General features: G+C 39.8%; 1 protein-coding gene across 8 annotated transcripts in view; it reads left to right on the top strand.

Annotated features, from left to right (window-relative positions):
* LOC146328799 (muscleblind-like protein 1) overlaps positions 1-23,599 on the top strand; it is a 103,932-nt gene that overhangs the window by 8,564 nt on the left and 71,769 nt on the right. For all 8 annotated transcript variants that reach the window (XM_084717811.1, XM_084717812.1, XM_084717810.1 and 5 more), the window contains exon 2: positions 21,774-22,769. In XM_084717811.1, coding sequence (XP_084573937.1) covers positions 22,596-22,769 — 174 coding nt within the window. In that variant the 5' untranslated portion in view covers positions 21,774-22,595. The remainder of the gene's footprint in view (positions 1-21,773; positions 22,770-23,599) is intronic.

The raw sequence follows: 23,599 nt of genomic DNA on the forward strand, positions 1-23,599 counted from the left end.
GGGGCTGATAACGATACTGACATTGGAAGTAAAAAATGTTTAATATTAATATATTGGCAAATATTATTTATTTATAAATAAAATACAAACAACATGAGGGCACTGAAACAATACTTTCACTGGCATATTTAAACATAAATAACTAAAAAACTAAAGAAACAAAAAATCAACAACACATAACTTGAAGTAATTAATAAAATATACATTAAAAGCTCCCCTAACCCTAAAAAATAAAAAATTGAAATTAATGAAAACAATATGCATTATGTTCTCTTAAAAAAAATAAACACCTGTACTGAAACAGATATTGACCACTATAGCTGCGCCAGGCCAATATTGTGCCAATATATCTGTCTGTATACATTGGAATTAATACTGCGTTCATACTGTTTATTGCAACTAATGCTCTTATTTCTAATATTCTTGCTTTTTTTTAATGCAATGATTTATAGACCATATTTTTCATCATTATTGTTTAAGTACACTGCTGTTATATATTTCAGTGTACATTTTCTGTCACATGTTTATTATATATATATATATTTCTATTCAGGAAAAGAAGAAACTGCAATGTAACCCAATATCCCCTCGGGGAACAATAATGTATATCTGATTCTGACTCTGGTTCTGATTCTGATTATGCACCAAAACATCAAGGCAAAATTCCTCATATGTGAAAACCAACTTCGCAATAAAGCTGATTTTCTATTAGCATTTATAGTTTGCAGTGTTAACAACTGATCTATTAACAAAAAAAGAGGAAAAAAAAATAGCTGAAATGTTCTTAAAGCAGAACATTGTTTAAAAGCACAAGTTAGTACAGTTGCTAACCTCGTGACTAGATATTCTCTAGCTACATACTTCACAATAAAAGCCTTGCAATGATTTCCCTTTGTCAGACTTTTATTTTGAAGCTGTCGCTGCGCATTAATAGTAGAGGCAGACAGATATATCAGTCAACCAGTGTGATGGGCCTCATATTGATATTGGTCTATATCAGTATCGATGTATATGTTGGCAGATTTTTTTTTTTTTTTTTTTTTTTTCAGAACATTACACAGATTTTTTTTTGTTTTGTTTTTCAGTTTTGTTTTTTGTTTATGGGCAGTATGCTATGTATATTTGATCTGTTTTCTTAATTCAAGTTATTCTTTCCTTTTAATTTTTATTTCTAATTATTAAAATATACCAGTGGAGGTTTACTGTTTCAGTCAATTTGGATTATCAGTAATATTGATATCAGCCGCAAAATCCAGTATAAAATAAAGTAAAATCCAGCTAATTAATAGTAGCTTAAGTTGAAAGCTTCATTGTAGCTCCAATAGTACAGCAAATTAGAGCATCTCAGAAAACTGAAAGTGGTGAAATTAAATTAAATATGGGAATGTTGATAGAAATCTGTGGGTGGCCCAGAAGAAACACTGTATGACTGTTTTATTTACCCATCCTTGTTTTTTTCTAACAAAATTTCTTCCCGTAGTTTTAACTCTCATTTGTGATTTTATTTGCCAAACCGATGCTACAACAGACCATCTATATTTTCCTTATTGTTTGGAGTCCACACCCTCCTCTCATCATCTAATCTCCACACCTCTGTCTCTCTTTCACAGCTTCACTTCCTCACCCTCTCCCTGTCTGTCTCTCTGCAGCTGTCTGTCTCATTCTTTGTCTTTCTGCTTTTTTTTTTTTTTTTAATGCCTCACTTTTGTGTTTCTCTTTCGGTGTCTGACTCTCAGTGGGTTGAAAAAGCTTCTCTGCAGATCAGAGCAGGCAGATCTACAAGGTCATTAGAGTATAGAACAGCGAGAGCGCAGAGGCACTCAGATACATACTGAATTTCACAGCACACACGACTCTGACTAAACAAACCGTGTGCGGGAGAAGAAAGAGACTCAGAGAAAGTGTGTGAGGATGCATGGTTATCGGCATTTGACTGTGTTGATTTAAAAAAAATGTTTTTCTATGAATTTGTCCTCTTTTTTTCTTCTCCTCCCCCATCTTCTTGTCTCAGCCCTCAACTAATCTGTCCTTTGGAAGTGATGTCATCTCCCTGCTGTCCTCAGCAGGCATGGGGCAGTCTGTCGAATGCAGATGAGCGGTGTGTTTGCGTGCGCAAGAGAAAGAAAACGTGTGCATATGTGCATAATGACACGAGCACTCTGATACCCTAATTTACATGATTCAATTATCAAGAAAAAAAGAAAATAGGGCGGATGCTCTGATCAAGGTGACAGCAGCGGGGTGTGAGCGCAGAGATGACTTTGAGCCTCGGAAATTCAACACAAAGCGTCTAACTGACAGTCAGTCACTCAGGCAAATGGTCGGGGGAGTCCTGCGAGGCCATTTGGCAACTGGCAAAATCACAGTGAGTCAGTCAATGGTGTATGATTGCTGTTTTCCCTGCAGTCTGCAAAGCTGTCACTGGACTAATGCACACGAGTGGAAGATGTAATCTATAGTAAATACAGTTGGCTCCACGGAGGAGCCCTCTGTGATTTCCACAGATTAAGGTGTCAAACTGAATCACTGGTCATAGACAGCTGAAGAGTACAGATTATCCCCCGTTTGGCCAAATGACAAGTCAGGGCCTTGGTACTTCATGTGTGTGTGTGTGTGATTGTGATTTGGAAAAGTGATATTTGTTGATGTTTTCTTTTGGGTAGCGTTCGTTCTCGGGCTGTCGTGGTGATGGATTTTCCCCTGCGGTTATTTGGGTTGGTTCAACAGAGCGGCAGGGATAGATGCCAATGTTTTTAAGCACTGGCCCTAAATTTGGTGGCCAAAGTACATTTTGGTGGCCCAAATGTAAACCTATATAAAAACAATATAGAAAAGGCAATTTAACGCAACATATTGCAGCTTTTCTCAACTAAAGTACTTGTGTTGTCCCTTTTCCCATTATAGTGATGTGGTGTTTCCTGAAGAAAATGATAAAAAACAAGCTAGACGTCTTGACTAGTTGAAGAAACTGGTGGCACAAACTGCAGTGCGTTACATCCTTAGGTATGTCATACTCTAGCTACCTATTCTCCTGCTTCCATTCACTCACAGCTTTAGTAGCCCCAACATATTGGTAGCTAGCTGATATCAAAGGATGCAGAAAGTTTGCTGAATGTTTGTGCAACTGGCTTGCAGTATGGGGAGAAAACATGGTGTCCACAGAGAGACACCTACATGGAATATTTGGTGGCCACAGAGTAACCTCAGCGGGCTATTCCATGGTCTAAGCAAGATAGCTGCTGGGTGCTAGTCATAGTTACACAATGTTGCAAAAAAAAGTCCTTACCACTGACAATTTCTTTTCCACATGTATCTATATTGTTACCTTCAGGGTTTGTGAATTTACATACAGCATCAACACAAACACACATGCACACACTGGCAAGAGGATCACAGAGCAAAAATGTCTGGCTTCTATACAACAAATCTAATGCACATCACACTAGAATCCTGCATCCGGTTGTTTAACCTCCAGGCAACACGTAAAAATGTTGTGAATGTGAAATAGGTAAAAATACATTTGTATAAATTCATGGGAGTGGACACTGGTAAAACTGAACAGATTGCAGGCAGGTGACAACAATAACACAACACATTCAATACAATAACGTTTTTCTCCCCTGGAGATATCAGAAATGCCAATGATTTTGCAGTATTTTTGACATTTATATCTTCTAATGCAGTAATCCATCCATCCTTTTTCTGTAACCGCTTATTCCTGAAGGGTCGCGGGGCTAATGCAGTAATGTCAGGCCTAATAATCCGTCAGGATTTTATTGTTTAAAGTTTTCAACACAACCTTTGACCTCACATCCTGACAAACAATGGGTTGTCATTGTCTGATCTATGGATCCAATAGTGATGTAGGCTAACTGATAGCTAAAATGGATGACAACAAGGCAGAAATACCAAGTGGAGGATATCAAATTATGGACCATACATCGTCAAAGGCCAAGTTGGATGTTGTTGGGGGGGGGGGGGGGGGGGGGGGGGTTGGTGCACTCAAAGACTGTGAGAAGAAAGTTTGTCAGTGGCTTTCTTCCTCATAAAAAAGTTCCAAAAAGTAGTAGCTGTTGATAGCGAGACTTGATAGGGAAGCACATCAACAGCTGTAGGAGCACAGGCACTGTGCCAGTTGAAAACACTGGTGTGTGACTGTGTACGTGTGTTTAATCACAGGTCGGGTCGTGGGGCTTATATATACGGTTCCGGGCGGGTGCGGATTTGACTAATTGCAAGTTTTGGTTCTCAGTTTTGCAGGTGCAGGTGGAGGCAGGTGTGCAAAACTGGACCTGTGCAGGACTCTGGCTTGCGCTGCAGTATAAACTTTCACAAAAAGCAGCTTGATAAAACGGTTACCAGCTTCTCTCATCTGTTCCTCAGTATTACAACATTAGTCTAACATCGCCCCAGCCTGTGGTAGCAGCTATATTAGCTGCTTAACATCAGCAGGTTAGCCTGCGAAATAAACAGTGAAACAACTTATAGCTTTAAAATTTGAAGTCAGGTCACAGACAGCCACATCCTCGAGCTTGCTCTTGTATTATTTGTAGAACTGAAATATAAAACAAGAGGTGAAAAAAAAGAAAACAAAACATGAACATAGTAGTTACTTGCCATCCCCTGTGGTTGGCTTGTCAGTAGACCGAAATTTACAAACTGCACTTATTGTGACAGTCCTGATCCACTCCTTTAGTAATTCCTGATTTGATCATAAATACCAGACTGCAGAATGTGAAAAATTCACACAAGGCCAAATCATTAGCGTTAATCATCTTCATCTATTGAGCTTCATAATCTTTACAACAATTCTGCTATTAAGCTTTTCAGCCATTCAGCTCCTAATCAGTGATCATCTTGCTGTTACTGAACCGTCTCCTGTCAAGGATTTTCCACTGTCATAAATTATTCTTATCTCGCTGTACTTATTGTATCCCTCTCTGTCTGAATCCCCTCTCTCCCACTCTGCTGCTCCCATCTCATTATATGCTGAATATCTCCACTCTGTCTTTCTTGGGCCGTGCCACCTGTACCTCTGTCTGTCTACCTGTCTGTCCATCTTTACGTCTTCGTTGTTTTTTTTTTTTTTGTTTCTCTTTTGCCTGCCTGCCTGCATGTCTCCATGTCAGTCCAGGCTGGCATGTGAGAGAGGCAGTAAAAGTTCGTGTGTGTGTGTTTGCCGTGTGATAAAGGCCCTCCGTGCTCGAAATGCCACATGCGGAGGTGGTAAATTTACACAAGGGAGCTTTTTCAAAGTGAGCAGACTACTTTTTCACTTAAGTCTGTCTGCCGCCCCCCTCACCTATTACATCTATATCTCTTGGATGTCTCCTCTCTATCACTCACTGTCTGTTTCTTACCCTTGCCGTCCATCTATTTGTCTTTCTGTCTCTGCGACTTTTCCTCCCATTCTCGCCGTTTTCCAGTCTCTCTCCATCCACCCTCCCACCCACCCACACACACACACACACACACACACACACACACACACACACACACACACACACATATACACGCACCTCCTCCATTGCTATTCCTGAGAGGAGTAGACTGGTCTGGCAGTGGGTTGGTTTATGTCCATGAACTCAATGACACCCTCCCGAACGCTGCATTACACCACACTGGCACTACCAAGGCGAGGTAGCCACACTGCAGTGGAGATAAGAGTAAAAAGCAGTGAACAAAATGTATGCATACACACACACACACACACACACACACGAACGCATACATGTATCTGAACGTGTATTATCTCACATCCCTATTCATGTGGGTGTCTCCTATGCCCTGTCTCTGCGTGCGCGTCAGGCTGTTTAAACACTTGCGCTGATATCACAGTGCAGACGACAGCTTGCACACGTGCCACTTGACTGCCCTCGTCGTCTCCCCTCCCCTCTGTTTGTCTTACAGCTGAAGGAGGGAGTCATAGATTGTGTGTGTGTGTCTTCATGTGTGTGTGCGCAGCAGAGAGAGATAGTTGATGTTGTGCATATGCATACATATTACTCATGTGGTTGTGTCCTGAATATAAATGCACCGGCTGACCTTCCATTCATCTCGGTGGCTGCGTATCCTCCGTAGATGATGCAGATCTGCTGTCTCATGGTTTGTGGTCAATACTAATGTGTGTGTATGTGTGTGTCACAAGCCAGGGGAATGGAGTGAAGTCTCATATTACCCTGATGGTACAATCTGTTGAAACATCATCATAATGCAGTACCATTTCAGAGTGACCAGCACTCGGCCGAGTCAGTGGCTGTTGGATCAAATCTCACGTGGGTGGGACCGAGCGTTTGTTTAACAGGGTTCACATATGAGCATTATTAATGCTGTTGTCCCCTCGGCAAGGTATGTGAGCTCATTAACGTCAGCAAGATGTCCATCACTCAGTGCTCCTCGAGCAGTTTAAGCAGGGAGAAATTTTTTTTATTGTGACTGGGATATACAGAAAATGTATGGAGACCAAATGCAATATCTTTGGCTAAAGTAAAAGTGGAAGATTATCCAGCTTCCATTATTCACTGTCATGTGACTTAATGTTTTTTTAATGAGCCATGTCTGCATCATTGATGAGGATATTATGTAAATCTTAAATATTACTTGTATTTAAAGGAAAAACCATGAGATCTTGCCCTGCTTTAAAGTCAGATAGATATAGCCTATAGGCAAGGCAGAGTCCTACATGGGTCCAGTTGTGCAAACCTGCACCCAATTGTCACTCTCATGTTCTCAGTTGGTGCAGCATCACTGCTCTGCAGCCGTTTAGCTGTTTCCTTAGCAACAATAATAATATGCCTAGCTTGTGGCTATCAAAAGCTAATACTAATAAGTTTTTCTCAAACGTCCCACTTGACCTTCGATGTTGTATTGTCTACATTTTTGTATTCTCCATCGGCTTCGCTTTTATGTCTTCCATTTTAGCTATCGGATTGCTGTTGGGTCAGAGAGTGATAATCCATTATTTTTCTGGATGTAAGGTCAAAGGTTATGTCATAGGCTTTCACAATGAGCAAAACGTTTGCACACTTGTAAATAGATGAGTGCGAAGCAGAAGAGTCGACAATAAAAACCAAAAAGACTCCCACACGTATTCTGCATTTGCAAATCCAAGATTTATTGAGAACATTTTGGTGCAGTGACCTTCAACAGGTTAACACAAGGAGAGAGATTTTAAATTAGGTAAAACACATGGACCAGTCAGGTCACACTACGAGCTGACATCATTCATAGAAAGAACTGAAAACTATCAGGACTGATCAGGTCATGCTACCAGATTACATAATTTAGTTAAAAAATTCATAGTAACATGCAGTTTAAATAAATGAATCATGGCACCGTAGGCAGAAAATTACATGTAAACTAATGTGCCGAAAAAATCCATAATGGACAATTTTCACAAAGACAAGCTGCCATACCAAGAAAAATATTTAGAAACGTTAGTAAATCTTGGATTTGAAAGTGCAGAAGAAGGCTGGGGCGATGTTAGACTAATGTTGTAATACTGAGGAACAGATGAGAGAAGCTGGTAACCGTTTTATCAAGCTGCTTTTTGTGAAAGTTTATACTGCAGCGCAAGCCAGAGTCCTGCACAGGTCCAGTTTTGCACACCTGCCTCCACCTGCACCTGCAAAACTGAGAAGTGTTATTAGCAGATTTAAATGTCAAAAATACTGCACAATCATTTTCATTTCTAACTTCTTCAGGAAAAAAAAGCATATTATTGTATTGCATGATCCATGCATGATGATTTATATAAACAGGCCTATATTTTTTTTTACCAGTTACACAACTTTTTTGTGGATTACCCAGCAGGCACCTATGAGTGCCCAACCTAGTGCTATGTTTTGTAAACCATTCGGTAGTCAGATGTCTTGTATTCCTGTTGGCAAATTGTGTCATGATCACTTGAACTTAACAAAAATGTGGCACAAAAACCCCTCAGGGTCCAGTTCAACTCCTGGCCTGTGTCAAATGATCAGCCAGCTGATGGTCAGCAGCTTCTTGTTGGTCACGCTGGCTCAAAAACTCAACTGAAAAAAAGCAAAGTGCCCCAACAAAGCAATCAAGTACACAGCTAACCCTGTGTTTCCATATAAGCAGTAAATACTGTCATGTGTTGCCCCCTCTGCTAGCTAGCTACTGTTACTCTGGTTTCTGTATCTCTGGTCAGACTTGCAAGCTACACAAAGTTGCTATATACTGTTGTATAGCATAATTTTCAGACAATTTCTTGCCAGCTGTGACATTTCTGTGCATGACTCTGGTATTTTCATGTGATTCATATCTATATTAATCCTGCTGGCCTATTAACATGAAATATAACAGACTGAAAGTCATGTTAAGTTACTTGATAATGTTACATTATCATTAGCATATCGTTTTATAATTGCCAGCATGCTGGTCTGCCTGTTTTTGTGGTTTGTTCCAACTGTTTTGTTGCTCTCTTGTCTAATTTTCAGTGGGAATGTAGATGAATTTAGTCCATAAATCTGGTGCTTTTTTTCCTTCCAAGAAGCGCTGATGTTAAAACTATTGGCACAGTCATAACATTGTTGAAAGGCAAGATTCTCCGTATTAGTGCAACAGTCAGGCAGCTCAAACAACTTCTGAAATATTTCTGGGCAGCAGAGCATTTGCCGTTCAGGAGCATACAATGTGTGATTGTGCAGGTCATGGAATAAGACTGCATTTAAACAGTCATTTATTTGTGGATTTGTTAATCTGCCTCCTATGGATTTGATTCAGCATAGTTTGCGTTTTCAAAACTATGTTCTCATTTAGGTTTTTTCTTGTTTTTGTGGTCGAGTACTTTTACTCCTAGTTTCTTGTGAACAAAATGAACACTGCTGTGGGCTGCTGTTATCAGGCAGTGAAACAACTGATTTGTGAAAATAAGGCTCAAGAGCAAAGTAAGAAAATATGGGTATATAGCAGCCAGCAAAACGACAGGACCAAGCTCTGAGGAATCTTTATGTTGGATTCTCTCGTCCCTCTTAGTGCAACAAGATACAGGTTTCATTGTCCTCAAGGAGACTGCCGAACCTTCCAGTGCTGTTCAGCCTTGTCACTGTGCAGACCTTGGTTTGACTGTTGCACTTAGACTCACATCAATCTCTAAAGCTTTGCTCAATAGAGAATGAGGACAATCATCCAGCTTTCTTTGCTAAAAACTGGGTGGAAACAATTAGAGAGTTGGAAAAAAAAAAGCTCCATTGCTGAACCAATCTGAAGACTTAAGGCAACCCTTCATACCGGGGCGGTGACACTGTGTGCTTACTACTGAGGAGAATGAGGAGAGATCATTGTGTTCGGTAAGGAGTGTCCTTGGAAAAATCTATAGGGAGTAGATTTTTGTAGTCGCTATTCTTGCTGCAATTCTAGCAATTACTTTGAATTACTTTGCATGAGACGAGTTGCACTGGACAGCAAAAGTTATTTTCTTCAGCATTTAGTGGCATCTAGCAGTGAACTAGCACCTTGCCTCGCACAGTTGCTGGGAAACCTGCGTAAAATCCTAAGGTTGTATCAAGAGCCAGTGTTTGGTTTGCTTGATATGGGCTACTATAGAGACATGGTGGTACAACATGGCGGCCTCTGTGGAAGAGGACCTGCGCCTTCTGTCAGTATACAGTAAATGACCCATTATGAGGTAACTAAAGCACAACAGCTCTTCTTTTTGGGTGATAATTCATTCATTGAATATGAATATTATATTCCATTTCTGCCCATAAAGCCCCGTAAATCTCACATTTGGAGGCCTTTCCATGCCAAGGCCCCTAAATAACAGCTTATAGGCAGAGCCCCCCTTTTTTCCCATAGTTGACTGTTTTTTAGCCTCTTGAGGGAGCTTTTGTTTCAAGTGACATTGACGTTTAAATGGTTTTACCCACTCAGTTGAGACGATCTTGATCAGGGTAACACATTTGGGGCATTCATAGCCATTCTTACATCCATTCATACTTTATGTGTCTCATTGTACTTGAAAGTTACTTGGCCTGGAGTTGTTCAGATTTTTTGCAGCTGAGCTCTTGTGCTCTTGTCTTGATCTGCTCCTAATGTCTTTTACTTTTTAAAAATGTGTCTATTTTTGTGTGTTATAAATAAGAGCTCGAGATGTTACATATTGTTGTTATCATTATTAATATTATTATTATTATAGCATTGAGCATTTTGAGGCTCCCCTGTGGGCCATTTTCATTTTAAAATCACTGCTTTAAGGAATCACTTATAACCAGTTTTGAAGTAGGAAATACGAACAGTAAGAGGGGTATTGTGAAACATTTGATTGATGTCAAGCAAGTCACTTTGCTCTGTGTTTCATATTTGTTGAAAGAACACTCTTTGGAATATATAGCCCAAAGTATTAGCATTGTCTCTTCACGTTTTTGGTCTGTACTCTAATAGCAGTTGAGCAAACTTGACAGCTTTCTCCTTTTCTTGTAAAAACCACAAAGGGTCACATCTTAAATGAGCTAATATTAGCAATACACTAGCTAACTAGCTATTTATAATTGGTGTAGATCAGCTAGCTTGTTAGCTATTGTTTTGCCAACATTGGCTTCCTTAAAATGTGAATATATGTCACTTCTACAGGACCTCCTGCGCCGTCTTTTGACCATACTCAGAATTTGAGTTTCTTTTCAATATAGACAAGCCTATTACATAGCATATCTATGTACAGGAAACAGGAAAGGAGACAGCTGACCGAGGAACCAGGCTTGCTCAACTGTCATTGGAGCACAGAGTGAAAAGGGACAAGGCTTTGGAACATCAATGGACAGTCTGAGAGTCGAGTCTTTCAAATGGAAACCTGGTGACTTTCATATGATTTCCATCATCCTGCTATGACACCAGGCTGGACCTGACACCGTTAACCACTTTGTCCTTGCTTTAAAACACGCTTCCTCTAGTTGCCGTGGCGATGATGACCTTGCAGCACATTACTAAGGTACTGCAGCATAAGGTGTTGTGTGAACAAGGAAACGAGGAGGAGAGATAGAGGGGGCCGAGACAGTGGGCGAATAAAATGAGGACAGCTACTATTAAAAGACGAGCCACGTTGACAAAGTTGTTTATGTCACATGATACTCGGAGTGCAACTTAGCAGAAGGCGAGCAGATTTCTGAGAAGAGGGGAAGATTTGGGGAGAGAAAGAGCGGAAAACACTGAAGCATACGCACAAAGAGAAATAGAAAAGGAGAACAGGTGGGGATCAGAGAAAGATAAATGAAGAGAGATGAGAAATGTCAAGATGGTATCACAGCAGAGCGCCAGCAGTGCTTTGAAATGGAACAAAATTCTGCTTTTTCTTCCCTCTGATTCCTTCTCTTTTATACCTGCCAGCTCTCACCTTGTTTTCCCCTCTCACTACCAGACACCAACCTCTGTCTCCCACCAACTTGTACTAATTGCTCCTGTTTGCCTCCCATCACTCTTCTTCTAGCCTCTATCCTTCCCCTGTCACCACTTCTGCTCTCCTTTACTCTATTTGTCTTTCACAGCCCTGCCTCCCCCCTCCTTTCTCTTCCTGATAGTCCTATCAGTATAAAGGGCAGCTCAGGTCGTATATAGATGATATCCCGGTCAGCTGGTGATGCGGTGTAATACGAAGCGTCCAGCATCTGCTTTTTGCTGCTGCAGTCAGCGCCCTTTAACCTCTCGCATTACTGAATTTCCCCTCCCTGCATCCATCTTTCCTTCCCTTTTTCCTCTTTGCGTTTCAAAGGGTGCAATGATTGAGTTTACTTGAATATTTATTTTTCTTCTTACTTTTACTCCCTACATTTTAAGATAAGTATCTGTACTTTCTACTTGTTACATTTTCAAAACAGGCTCTTTATTTAGTTTTAATGCATTTGCTGAAGATTATTGATTATTTTTTATTTTGCATCATTGTGCGACGCCTTCCCAACATCAAGACTGATGTCAACTTAAATGAATGTGACAGTAATACAGAAAAGACAATTCCTTTGTGCATCCAAAATTACATAACGAGATGGAAAAGACATAATGAGACAAAAATAATGTAAAAGATTTAGCAAAACGAAAAGGCATAACAGGACAAAAACAATGTGAAACATGCAACAAGACAAAAAAGATGAAATAGGCAGAGAGCTGACCTGAGAAAAGGTGAGCTTCAGTTAGCTTTGTACAGAAACAGCTGGTAGAGATGTCCCTACTTTTCACTTTTAATGCTTTGAGTACATTTCAGAGCTTGAACTTGAGTAAAGAAGTTGAATCAGTTCTTCTACTTTTTGTAAAAAATGTGAGTAAAGAGTGCGTGTACTTTTGACAACTCCGGAGAAGGCTTGACAATTTTTTGAATTCTGAACCTTTCACTGAGTCTGTAACACTTGAGGAATGTCTGAAACGTCAACTTGCTGCCTAAACAAACAGGACCTTTTGATTACCAGACAGCAACTCCAAGGGGACTTTAACAGATCAGAGTTTGCACTGGGACTCTCTAGGGGAACTGTTTTTGAGGCAAATTGTTTCCTCTTACTTTCCAGCAGGTTTTGACCGTTGTTCTTTTTTTTTGTTTGTCTGTCTATTGTGTTTCAAAAGGTCAGCCACAGGAAATCAAACATGGAGGAACCTGCTTGCTGGCTTTCTTCTCTTCGCCTTCTCTCATTTTTTTCTTTTATGGAAGTCATTCGAGGTGAAGAAATGGCTCCCATCTCTGGCCCCTGTTCGTTCCTCATTCTTTCTCCTTCTCCTTCTCTCTATTGCTCTCAGATGCAGGGCTGAATGTGGCTTGTGTTAACAGTGCAAGAGGCTTTGCCATAAGAGAAAGTGAAATTCCATGCGGCTTGCGCTAACCACTGTACATTAATGACAAGATGTGCACCTCCGTGCTAATTTCATCAACAGAAATGAAAAATATTTGTTTCCAAACCTTAGGACCAAAACAAAACAGAAAGTAATTTTCGAAAACGAGAACTATTGCTGCATTCCAGACAACGCCGGAGGTTGGAATTTCCCAGTTTAAATTTCCAACTTCCGACCTCAAAGTGTTCCAGGTGCACAAAGTCTCCTTACATAAATGACACAGAGGAGGAAAAAACAAAATGAGGCAATAGACGTCATCACTTATTTAATTTTAGGGCAATGAATACTATTGGTGAAATATTTTAAAGCTACAAGCAGGACAGGTTTTACTGTATGATAGTATGTACTTGCATTATTTTAGGCTTCCATGGGTGCTGCCATTGTTATGTGATGGCAGACAGCTGCCCCTCAGGAAGTCTGGGTAGATGGAGTTTCCCTGAGTTCACAAGTGGGAACTCTGACTTTTTGTGGCATTTCTTTGTAGTTTTTCAATCAGAAGATTGAAAACATGTGACGCACTCTTAGAAATAAAGATGCTAACTACAACCATAAAGTGATCTCCGGCTTATCCCCATAGAAGAACCTTTTTTGGTTCCTGGTAGGATCCACTTGGAACCCTAAAGATCTAAGAGCTCCCATTATAAAAGGTTATATGTAGAACCATCTGTGAAAGGTTTCACCCAGAACCCCCCCTCTCTGGGGGCTTTATCCAGAACCTGTCCACTTTCTAAGGCTTTTGTCTAGAACCCACCCAGGGGGTTCTGCCAAAAAAAAAAAATTGTATTCCTAGGCTTTTATCTACAGCAAAATCAGGTGGTTCTATAGAAAATCTTTTATATTCCAGATGTTTTATCTAGAACATGCACAGTAGATATTACCAAGAACCTTTTTATATTATGGTACAAAGAACCCTTGATGAAAGAGTTCTTGAAGGATTTCAACAATCTTCCAAAAAGGGTTCTTTGGATGAAAAGGGTTCTGAATGGAACCTTTGGTCTTCCAAAGAATCCTTGACAAACCCTTTCTTAAAAACAGGTTCTTCAGAAGCAAATAGTTCTGGGTTAGATCTCAGCCCTTCAGGAAGAACCCTTTTGTAATCCTTATTTGTAAGAGTGTGTGATATTATTAAAGTTGAGGTAGGAGTTTATTTTTGGCGTCATTGTGCAAAATGTTCATCATACCTTTCAGCACAATGTAATTTAAGAGGTCTCAGAGAAAACTAGACTTCTGCTCCTCCTGGTTCTGTTTTCAGGTTTTAGAAAATCTAGCCTGTGAGATGAAACTTTGGCCAATCACAGGTCAGTAAGATGGTGAATCTAATGCTCAAAATGGAAAATCTGTTTGATGACCTGGAAATGAGACTCCATACTCCACTATATTTCTTTAGAATTTCTTCCTGCACATGTAAAGATGGAAAAATGGATAAACTATTTTGTGAGTCTCAGTTGATGACCCACACACATTTGCATAATCACACAGTCTAACTCCTGATCAGTAAACAGCCCCAAAATATCTCAGTATCTTATTTTTACAAGTTTATTTCACAGATTGACTTTGTTGCACTAACACAAATAAACAGCATCTTGCATTTAGTAACATTTCTGCCAGAAATGTTTGGTTCTTGCTGACCAAAATTTGACTAGAACAAATATGGATTTTTGTCAAAACACTACAAATGAAAACCTAAATCAAAATCAGATGCCAAAATTAACACTGGCTCTGCTAGAACAAGCAACAAATGTAGTGCTGGCTTGAATATTGTATATGCATGTGTACCAATTGCAAATTTCTTTTTGATTTCCAGTGTTTTAAAAGTCTGACCTGCCAATTCCAATTTTCACCTATTCTGATTTTTAAACTTTTCTATAATTTAAAATTAAATTGTATGCTTTTATCATAAAGGTTTGACTTTTGAATAACTTTTACATTTTCCCCAAATATCTCCACCTTTTCCTTTTTTTCCAAACAACGATGTCCAATAATCACTTTTTTTGTTGAGAATGATGAACACAATCCACTTTTTGCTGCAAACACCACAGTTTGCTGACATTCACATTTAAGCAGTCTGATATTAAAGCACATTAAGCGGGGCTTTCAGCAGCAGTGGTGTCACCGGAGGCTAAATCGGTGTGTTTTTCCTGGAGAGTCTTCATAGCCATGAAATAATCCAGAGTTCGGCCAAACGAGTGGCACCAACGGATTAGCACAGGATCAGGCGGCTTTCTTTAAACGAGGAGATACATGAACCCCGGTGACACTGTCAGCATTACACTCTGCTCTGTGAGGACCACATATCAACAGCTGCAGTCAGACATGAGGGAGACAAAATGTTAGATAAGATTTTACTCTCTATACTTTTGATGTGTGTGTGTGTGTGTGTGTGTGTGTGTGTGTGTGTGTATGGGGGGGGGGGGGGGTAATATCCCCAGCTTCTCTACCTCCCTCTCCTCTCCAATTTATTACCTTGGCTAGTTGATCTGATGGTGTAATAATATCTCCTGCCTCTGGCTACGGGAAATGGCCACATGCATTATTCACACATGCTAAGATGCTTATTGATGACTCCTTTATTTATATATTTCCTCAATGCCAGAGCCATTCCTCATATTTTTAACCCCTTAGTTTTAATCCTTGATTTTGACGTGTAATGAGCCTCACTAACTCTTGGTTTTCAGACGGGTTGGATGAGGATTTAGCTCAAGCTTTGGGCAAAAGATACGTCGATGAGGAACAGGGGCTAATAATAATCATGTAGGTGGAGCCCCATTTATTAAATTGAATTTGTCTGATGTTAAAGCTCATTTTGTCACAGCTGTTTCCACCGGAGTATCACACAAATGCTGTATGAGAATCCACAGAAAGCATAACTTCTTTGGAAGAAAAAAACTAGTGTGACATTGCCTCAGGACTCTGGGGTAAGTTTGTCTAGTCTAATATGTGTACATTCTCCAGCTATTTGCTTCCTCTTCATTCATGCGCTCATTGTAAATGGGGCATATTCTCTTTTATGCCGGTGCATGCCAGAGTTCAGAGCTACTGGGTATTCAGTGAGTTTTCTCTCTGAACACAAATTTCCTCCCTGCTTAGACCCGTGGCCTCTGAAACTGCACTGGGACAGCTATAGTGAGCTATGTTTCTGTCCAAAAAGTGGTTTTTAAGTGTGTGTGTTGGTTTATTTCACTTTTGTTTTAATGTATTTAGTGTTTGGACATTTTTATGACAAGGTCAGGTTTTGCTTTTCTTTTTTCTTTTCATTTCTTCTGCCTCAAATAGACAAATTCAAAATAAAGGCCCCATTATTCTATTCAGTGGTGGGTTTTGTATTGAGTTAACTTAATACTGGGTATGTGTATAAGATTTTATTGATATGGTCACTGATACTGATAGTGCTTAACTTAATATACTTGCCATAATTTAGACCAGAAAAAAGACATGACATGAAAAAATGTGAAAATATTCCACAGTTATTTTATTTAATTTTGGAGATGTAACTTGTTAAATTGTTTCCTGGGTTATCGCATTTAATTGAATTTTCAGTTTGCCCTGTCAGCTGTATATGGGACGTAACATATATACTGATATGAATATTGTTTGTCCAGTAGCTTATTGGCACGGACTAGTCAGGACTTGGTACTGGTTAAATACTGGTTCTTGATACCCATCATATAACATACAGGTCCCATTTCTAAAATTCACTAATTGCATTAGAGGTACATAGATATAATACACAAAGACAGGCTGGTTTGGCTGGCAAGTTTCACCAAAAGCAGATCCTCATGCATTTAGCTACAAAATCTAATGTTTGTGTTTACTTTCAGATGGATTTGGGGACAATAATTTTATGTAAAATTGAGTTTTATTTGGGAACCTTCAGGAGGTTCGCACTACTTTCCCCAAAATATGTTGTTTTTCTGGAGTTGTGTTTCTCGAATGTCTGCAACAGAGGACAGAGCAAAAACAAAAATTACAGCATTAATGAAAGTTACCCCTTAGGCTGCAAAGTGAAAGCAGCAGGTTAGAAGAGCAGTGTTGCAGTGAAAAAGAGGCTACAGCCTACTGTGACTTAATGAATCTAACTGTTAATGGATAAAATAAATTTAATAGTTTCATTTATAATATTAACAATATGTGGCATGGTGGCACAGTTGTTAACACGTTTGACTGACAGCAAGAAGGTCTTGTGTTTGAATTCTGGTTTAGCTAGGGCTTTTCTATTTCTTTTCTATTTGGAGTTTGCACGTTCTCCCTGTGCTTGTGTGGGTTTCCTCCAGTTTCCCCTTAACAATGTCAGTGTTGGCCCGTTCCTGCAGATTTGATGGGTGAATCACCAACTATAATATAAGCATATCTGTTCTGTCAACCTGAAAAATACTGAAAAATGCAGCTGGAACACCTCCTGTGCGGACAAGCCTTTAAGCACGACCCACTAACAGACTGGCCACAAAAATGAAAATAAGACCCAGGTTGAAAAATCCCAGAATTTCCCTCTACAAAAAAAATAACTTAATAGTGTTCAGGTCATTTGCATTTTATATCTTCCTACTTTTATTTGCATACAAGAAATGCCACCTACTGTCCTAACATCTGGGATTTAGTGGTGCAATAGAGAGAAATTTATAGGAGAGGTCAGGAAGTAAGTAAGAATAGGCGATGCAGAGGACTAATTTTGCCACTCCATATTTAATGCACTGGTCTGTATTCTCCCTCCTTACCACAGTCTTCCTGCCAGATACAGTGGGCTGCCCTGGCCTCTCGCTCTTGTCCACACACACACACATACACACACTGCCCAAAATATCAGCTTTGGGCTGAAAAAGTAGTTCACCGCAGATGTGACCGGCCCAAATAGGAGAAGAGAGCATGACACATAAGCAATCAATGTTTGACCAAGGGAGTATTTTAACTCCAGTCTTTTTCTACTTCCTCTCTCTCTTTCCTCCTCTTTGTGCCCATTTTTCTTCAAACCAACAATGATTTTTTTTTTCTGCAATATTGGTGATTGCAGATCAAAAAACAATCCTTTGATGCTCCTTCCCTGTTATCTTGTGATAAATGGCTGTAAATCACTGTTGTAGCATAGCTTACCCTCTTTCAACCTGACTCATCCTCTTTTTCAGTTAATGCTTTCTTTTAGTTTCCAGAAGTACAGAGAGAAATGCCTGAATTTACTGCATCCACGACATGTATGTCCACTAATAGTGGACTGACAGTCTTAAGTACAGGACTTGAGGTCTATTTATGGTCAGAGAAACATATCAGATTTTATGCTTAATATTTTTACAGTGGTTTTTTGGTGTGTCCGCATCATTGACAGTATATTCATGGACAAAGCCATCATGACTGGTTTTGGATTGGTTGTGATGTCTTGAGTTTGCCGTTTTGGGGGGTTGTCATCGTGTTTTTTTTTTTTTTGCAACCAGAGCATATGGCATATGAATCAGTGAGAGTGTAGAGCTGGTGGATGATGTACTGCAACTTGGTTTTATCTTATTTGTTAAGCAGAAAATAATGGCGACCTTCCTGGTTGCAATCTTACTCATATTATAACTTAACAGTCACCAAAATATGTTTCTGAAAAGGTTTTAAGCAGACATAGGCAATGTGGTAACAGAATATTGATCTATATTTGATCAGCATTGCCTAGTTTTACAGTTTCAGAAGGCTCTGCTGGAACATGGAAACACAACGGCAGCCACCTGGTCATGTCTAGAAAGGAACCCAAGACCCAGATCCATATTTGATCAGCACTGTCTAGTTTGACGGTTTGATCTGGGTTTTGTGAGTCCTGTGTGTTGCACTGGAAGGAGTCTGAGAATCACCTGTCAATCACACAGTAGCTCCTCCCTAAATGATATCCTGCTTTATCGTCTATTTTACTCTAAATAGGACCATCATTTACAAAATGAACATCATGTTGTATAGAAGACTTGAAATTAGTGATCATAGATTCATAAGGAATCTCTTTACTGAAGTCATAAGTCAAGTTAGAAGTGGGGTAAATTTCTCATAAGACTCCATGTTTTTGTAACCAGTGGTGTCGTCTCCTGCAAGTTGAAGGCACTTCGCTTTTCAAACCCAGAAACTCCCATCCACTTCTTCTTCACTGTCCATGATGGGAAACATCCAACACCATCCAAACAGTAACCATTTAATGCAAGATGCCACTACACACAAGTTTTTCACATTATTGATCATTGTTGCTGCTTGTCTTCATGGCTTTATTTTCTATCAAAATAGTTTATGAAAGCGTTTGGCAGCTGACTGCACAGTCTGAGATGTTGAACACACAAAAAAACAGGCAGTGTCAGCCCAGCAGACACAGAGCAGGGCATTCTGTTTTTGACCCAAACCAAGATCATGACCACTAGTCGGCTTCTGAACACAGATCTGACCCGAACTTTGATATACAGTAGCTGGCTCAGGACTTAAGAGGAGTCACTTATTCCCAAGTCTGCATATTTAGAGACGGGACTACCTTATGAATAACAGTGCTAGCTGAGTAACACATCGGTTGCTCTAAATAAAGTCCTTTCTAAAGTTGCCCACAAACTTCTGTCTGGATGTTTGCTTTAAACATAAATCATATCAGTGTTTTATGTCAGCAGATTCATAAAAACATTACATCTGAGTGTGGGGGACCTAGCAGTGATGTAACCACATGTGGGCTGCAGCTCCGAGGGCTCTTACTGTAAGTGAAGCAGCTGTAGGAGTTTTTGGGGGGAAGTCAGTTCTTTCAACATCCGGATGTGAGCGGAGAGGTCAGAGACTGTTTGGATGAGTGGATTTAAGGAGCACGCAGGAATGTGTGTAATTAAAGAAAAACAGGAAAATATGTGACATTCTTTCTCCCGCTGTCTCTAATAGTGACCTCATCCTGTCCTTATCTTTCCTGTCTTACCTGGCCACCTGCCAGCTATGATGCTGGAACCATTCAGCCAGCTGATTTGCTGTTTTCAATCTCACCAGGGATGGGCAGATTGATAACTTGCTAATCAATACTTTGAAACACTTGCTTATTTGATATTGATGCCAATTTAAAAAAAAAGCTCAGCATTCTCTGTCAGAAAACAGATGCTTGCTTGCTCAAAAACGCTATCGGTATGAAGGCTTTAAAATAAAATATAATCATATAATATTACGACATAATCAGCCTGAAATGAATATTTCTGCTGATATGACTGGTCAATAAGATGATGCTTAAAGAAGTTGGACACCAGGTTGTGTAACTAGTCAGCATTCCAGAATTAACCAGACAAATCGCTTAAATCGCTCCACCATCTAAGAATGGCCGTTCACTCTTCACTACAGCTATACATACAGTTAAACATAAGTGTTTTTCAGTTGTGATATGTGTATGTTATCTGTGACAAAGTGACATATAAATGTATTTTAAATATTAAATGTGTTATTATTTCATGCAAAATAAAAGCGAAAATATTTTCTAAACAAAATTATTATTATAGTACGTCTTTTTTTTTTTTCTAAATCATACATTTAAAGCATACAGTAATGCATACATACTATTTTTGTTCATAAAGTAAGAAAAATAGTGATATGATATTTAATCAATACTTGGAATATTTATAATGATTTTAAAAGCTTGTGCATCAAAGGGTTAATTGTGCCCACATGAGTGTGTCTGCTGTTTGGAGTTTTTCCTTAAAGTGTCCGAAACAGATAACAAAGTTGTTATTTGCAGTGATTGCTCAGCGTCAGTCATGCGAGAAGAAGCCAAATTGCATTACTTCAACACTACAAATTTAATTGCCCATCTTAAGAGCTGTCAAAGAGAAACAGACACCAATGAAAACAAAAGGACTGTCAGCATTTTTCTTTTATTTTGAATGTGCACATTTTGAAAATCATTGTATTTTTATTAGAGGTGCACACAGACATCATTATTGTAGTCAACCAACAAAATATCTGTCTTTGTAAATCGTAAAAAAGTTGTATTTTCTAACCTAATGTTCACTGACAATGCAATTATTGTGCCTACGAAGCACCAAAATGATTTATATAATTAATAAAGGAATATATTTCCAGATCCTCATGCTGTGTTTTTCATATCTCTCTCTGTCTGAAGTCAGCCACCACTTCCTGTTGAACAGGGGGATATGAAAATCAGACACTGATAAAATGTTTTACAAATAAAAAGATTTTATTTTACATGATGGTGGAAACTCTACAGGTATATGAGCACCTTACAGAAGAAAAATCTGTTTCCATCCCATTATTTGTGCTTTCCCAATTATGTATTTGGATTCCGGTGCATCCCTAATAATATTTTAATTTCTTTACAACAGAGACTTGGTGATTTCTAGTGGAAAAAAATGTGTATCACCATATCACCAAAAGTGTAATATTGTGCATATCTAGCAATTATGAATGTGTATGTGTGCACTAGTTCTATTTTGTTGTTTTTCCCATTTTATTCTATTTTACATACAGTATTTTTTATTTCTGATTTTCTTTTTGGATAGTTATTTTGTATTCATGTTTTTGAATTCTCACAAACTACAGCCAGGTAATGTTGCATAAAAAAATCTTCTTCTATATTGGTATTGAAATTTTTTGTATCACCTCTCCCGGTAGGTCACTTTTTTGGACACAAACACGGAATTCATCTCATTTTCTTTCTTTATATCTCTGTCCCCGTCTCTGTCTCCCTCCTTCACTGTCCTCCTTTGAAATAAATTGTCTGCGGTTGAATACGTGAGCTTTACTGTTAGCGATATGGTGTTTGATTTGATTTTCCAGCTGAGAGCCTGGCGGTCTCTGTGAGGCCGACCGTCAGGCAGGATGTGCAAGAGAATGACTGGGAAACATGTCCCAATGAAGCTGTGTATGTGAATGCAAATGTGAGTGTATTAACCATGGTGTGTGTGTGTGTGTGTGTGTGTGTGTTAAGCCCTGCTCCACTGACACTCTTCCCTCCTTGTCCACAGAGAGAAGTGCCTTCTTTCGCTGACCCCTCTGGCTGTTTGGCTCTGCTGAAGCCGCCTCTGCCTCTGTGCCTCTCCATGTCTGCTGCTGGAGTCGCCAGCCACACCGGGAGCCCCAGGACTGCCAAGACTGCCAACCCCATCCACTACTGACACCACCCTCCATCTCCTCCTGCCCCGTCCGCCAGCCAGACCTCTCTCCATCCATGCCACTCAGCCCTCCTCTGTGGAAGTCAGCCGCTCCTCCGCCCTCCTCTGCAGACTGATCCCGAAGACAGACAGCTTTTATCGGCCGCTCTGAGTGGAAGGAGATTGTCTCTGTGCTGTCCCCTCCGCCGCAGCCTTCTCCTCTCCTTCCTCCTCCTTTCCTCCTCCTCTCCTCCAGCCCCTGCATCTTTTCATCATGGGCCAACTCGATCGATAATGTGTTTTGCCATTCGTCTCATCTGACAGTTGAGCTGAGGAGCGAGGCGATAGAGTGGACTGGCGTGTGTGTGTTTGAGAGAGAAAGAACGAAAGAGGGAGAGATTACAAAGCAAACGTCTGTGGCCGTCACCAGCCCAGGCCCTGGGTGACAGGCGCTGAAGGATTCCTGTTACAGCCACAAACAGACTCTTAGGATGGGCCGCAGGTGGTAGGCGAGTCCCAGGCCTCACTGGCTTCACCTCCAGAATCACACCCTGGGGACAGAACCTCTTAAAACCTGCTTTTTCCCATGTCCTTTACCTCCTCTTTCTCATCATTGGTCCCAGTGTCATTAGAAACACACAGACGCACATATAATTCTATTTGCTGGATACCTATTCCACTCCTGCCTGGTTCAAAATGGCGGTGAACGTGACACCGATCCGGGACACTAAGTGGCTGACGTTGGAGGTTTGTCGGGAATTCCAAAGAGGAACGTGTTCACGGCCGGACAGCGAGTGCAAGTTCGCCCACCCTGCCAAGAGCTGTCAAGTGGAAAACGGCAGAGTCATTGCCTGTTTTGACTCACTCAAGGTGAGTATGACAAAACACCTGTGATCTTCATTCATCACTAACCTGTCCACTCTTTTTTTCTACCCTGCAGTGTTGATGAGCATGTCGTCTCCAGGAGGTTTTCAGTTTTGCTTTGCACTGTAAAAACAGAAAGGTTGAGACAAATATAAATTTCAATAGAACTCAATAGTTTTTCCAATCAATAATTTTTTGTTGAGATAATTTACCTTTCTTCTTTAGATAAACTTAAATCTTTGAGTTTTAGAACCCCCCAAATTGTATTTCAGTAATTGCTGAGTAAACTCATTGAAGTAAAAGTAAATAAAAGTTAATATTTAAGTATTTTCAGCTGAAACTGTTTAATTGTTAAGCACCCAAACTTATGACAGATCAAGTTAACAGCTGTGAACAATTTTTGAAACTCTTTTTGATCCCTGGTAGAACCTTTTATAAAGGTTTTTTACTAGAACCCAACATACCAGATCAGAACCACCTGTGACAACAATTCTATTGTGTAGTGGTTCCACCCAGACGCCCCTGTAGGGGTTCTATTCAGAACCTTTCCACCTTCTAAGGGTGCTAACAAAAACCCACCCAGGGTAATGGGTGGGGTCTACCTGTATTTAATGAGGGTTTCACCTCTAACCCTCTTGTCTTCTCAGTGTTCTAGGAGGAACCATATTGTATTAAATGAAGCCACACATTATTGCACCACCCTAGAGTGCATATTGTGGTCATCAATCATTTTAACATGTTAAAATGTTATAATTATTATTGTTTGAATTGAAGAAAACAATCTTGAAAAAAAGGATTAATTAGATGAAACGGGTTCTCGATGGAATCCTTACTCT

The sequence above is a fragment of the Lutjanus erythropterus genome, chromosome 4 (genome assembly GCF_056507025.1).
Source record: "Lutjanus erythropterus isolate fLutEry1 chromosome 4, fLutEry1.hap2, whole genome shotgun sequence".
NCBI classification, from domain to species: Eukaryota; Metazoa; Chordata; class Actinopteri; order Lutjaniformes; family Lutjanidae; genus Lutjanus; species Lutjanus erythropterus.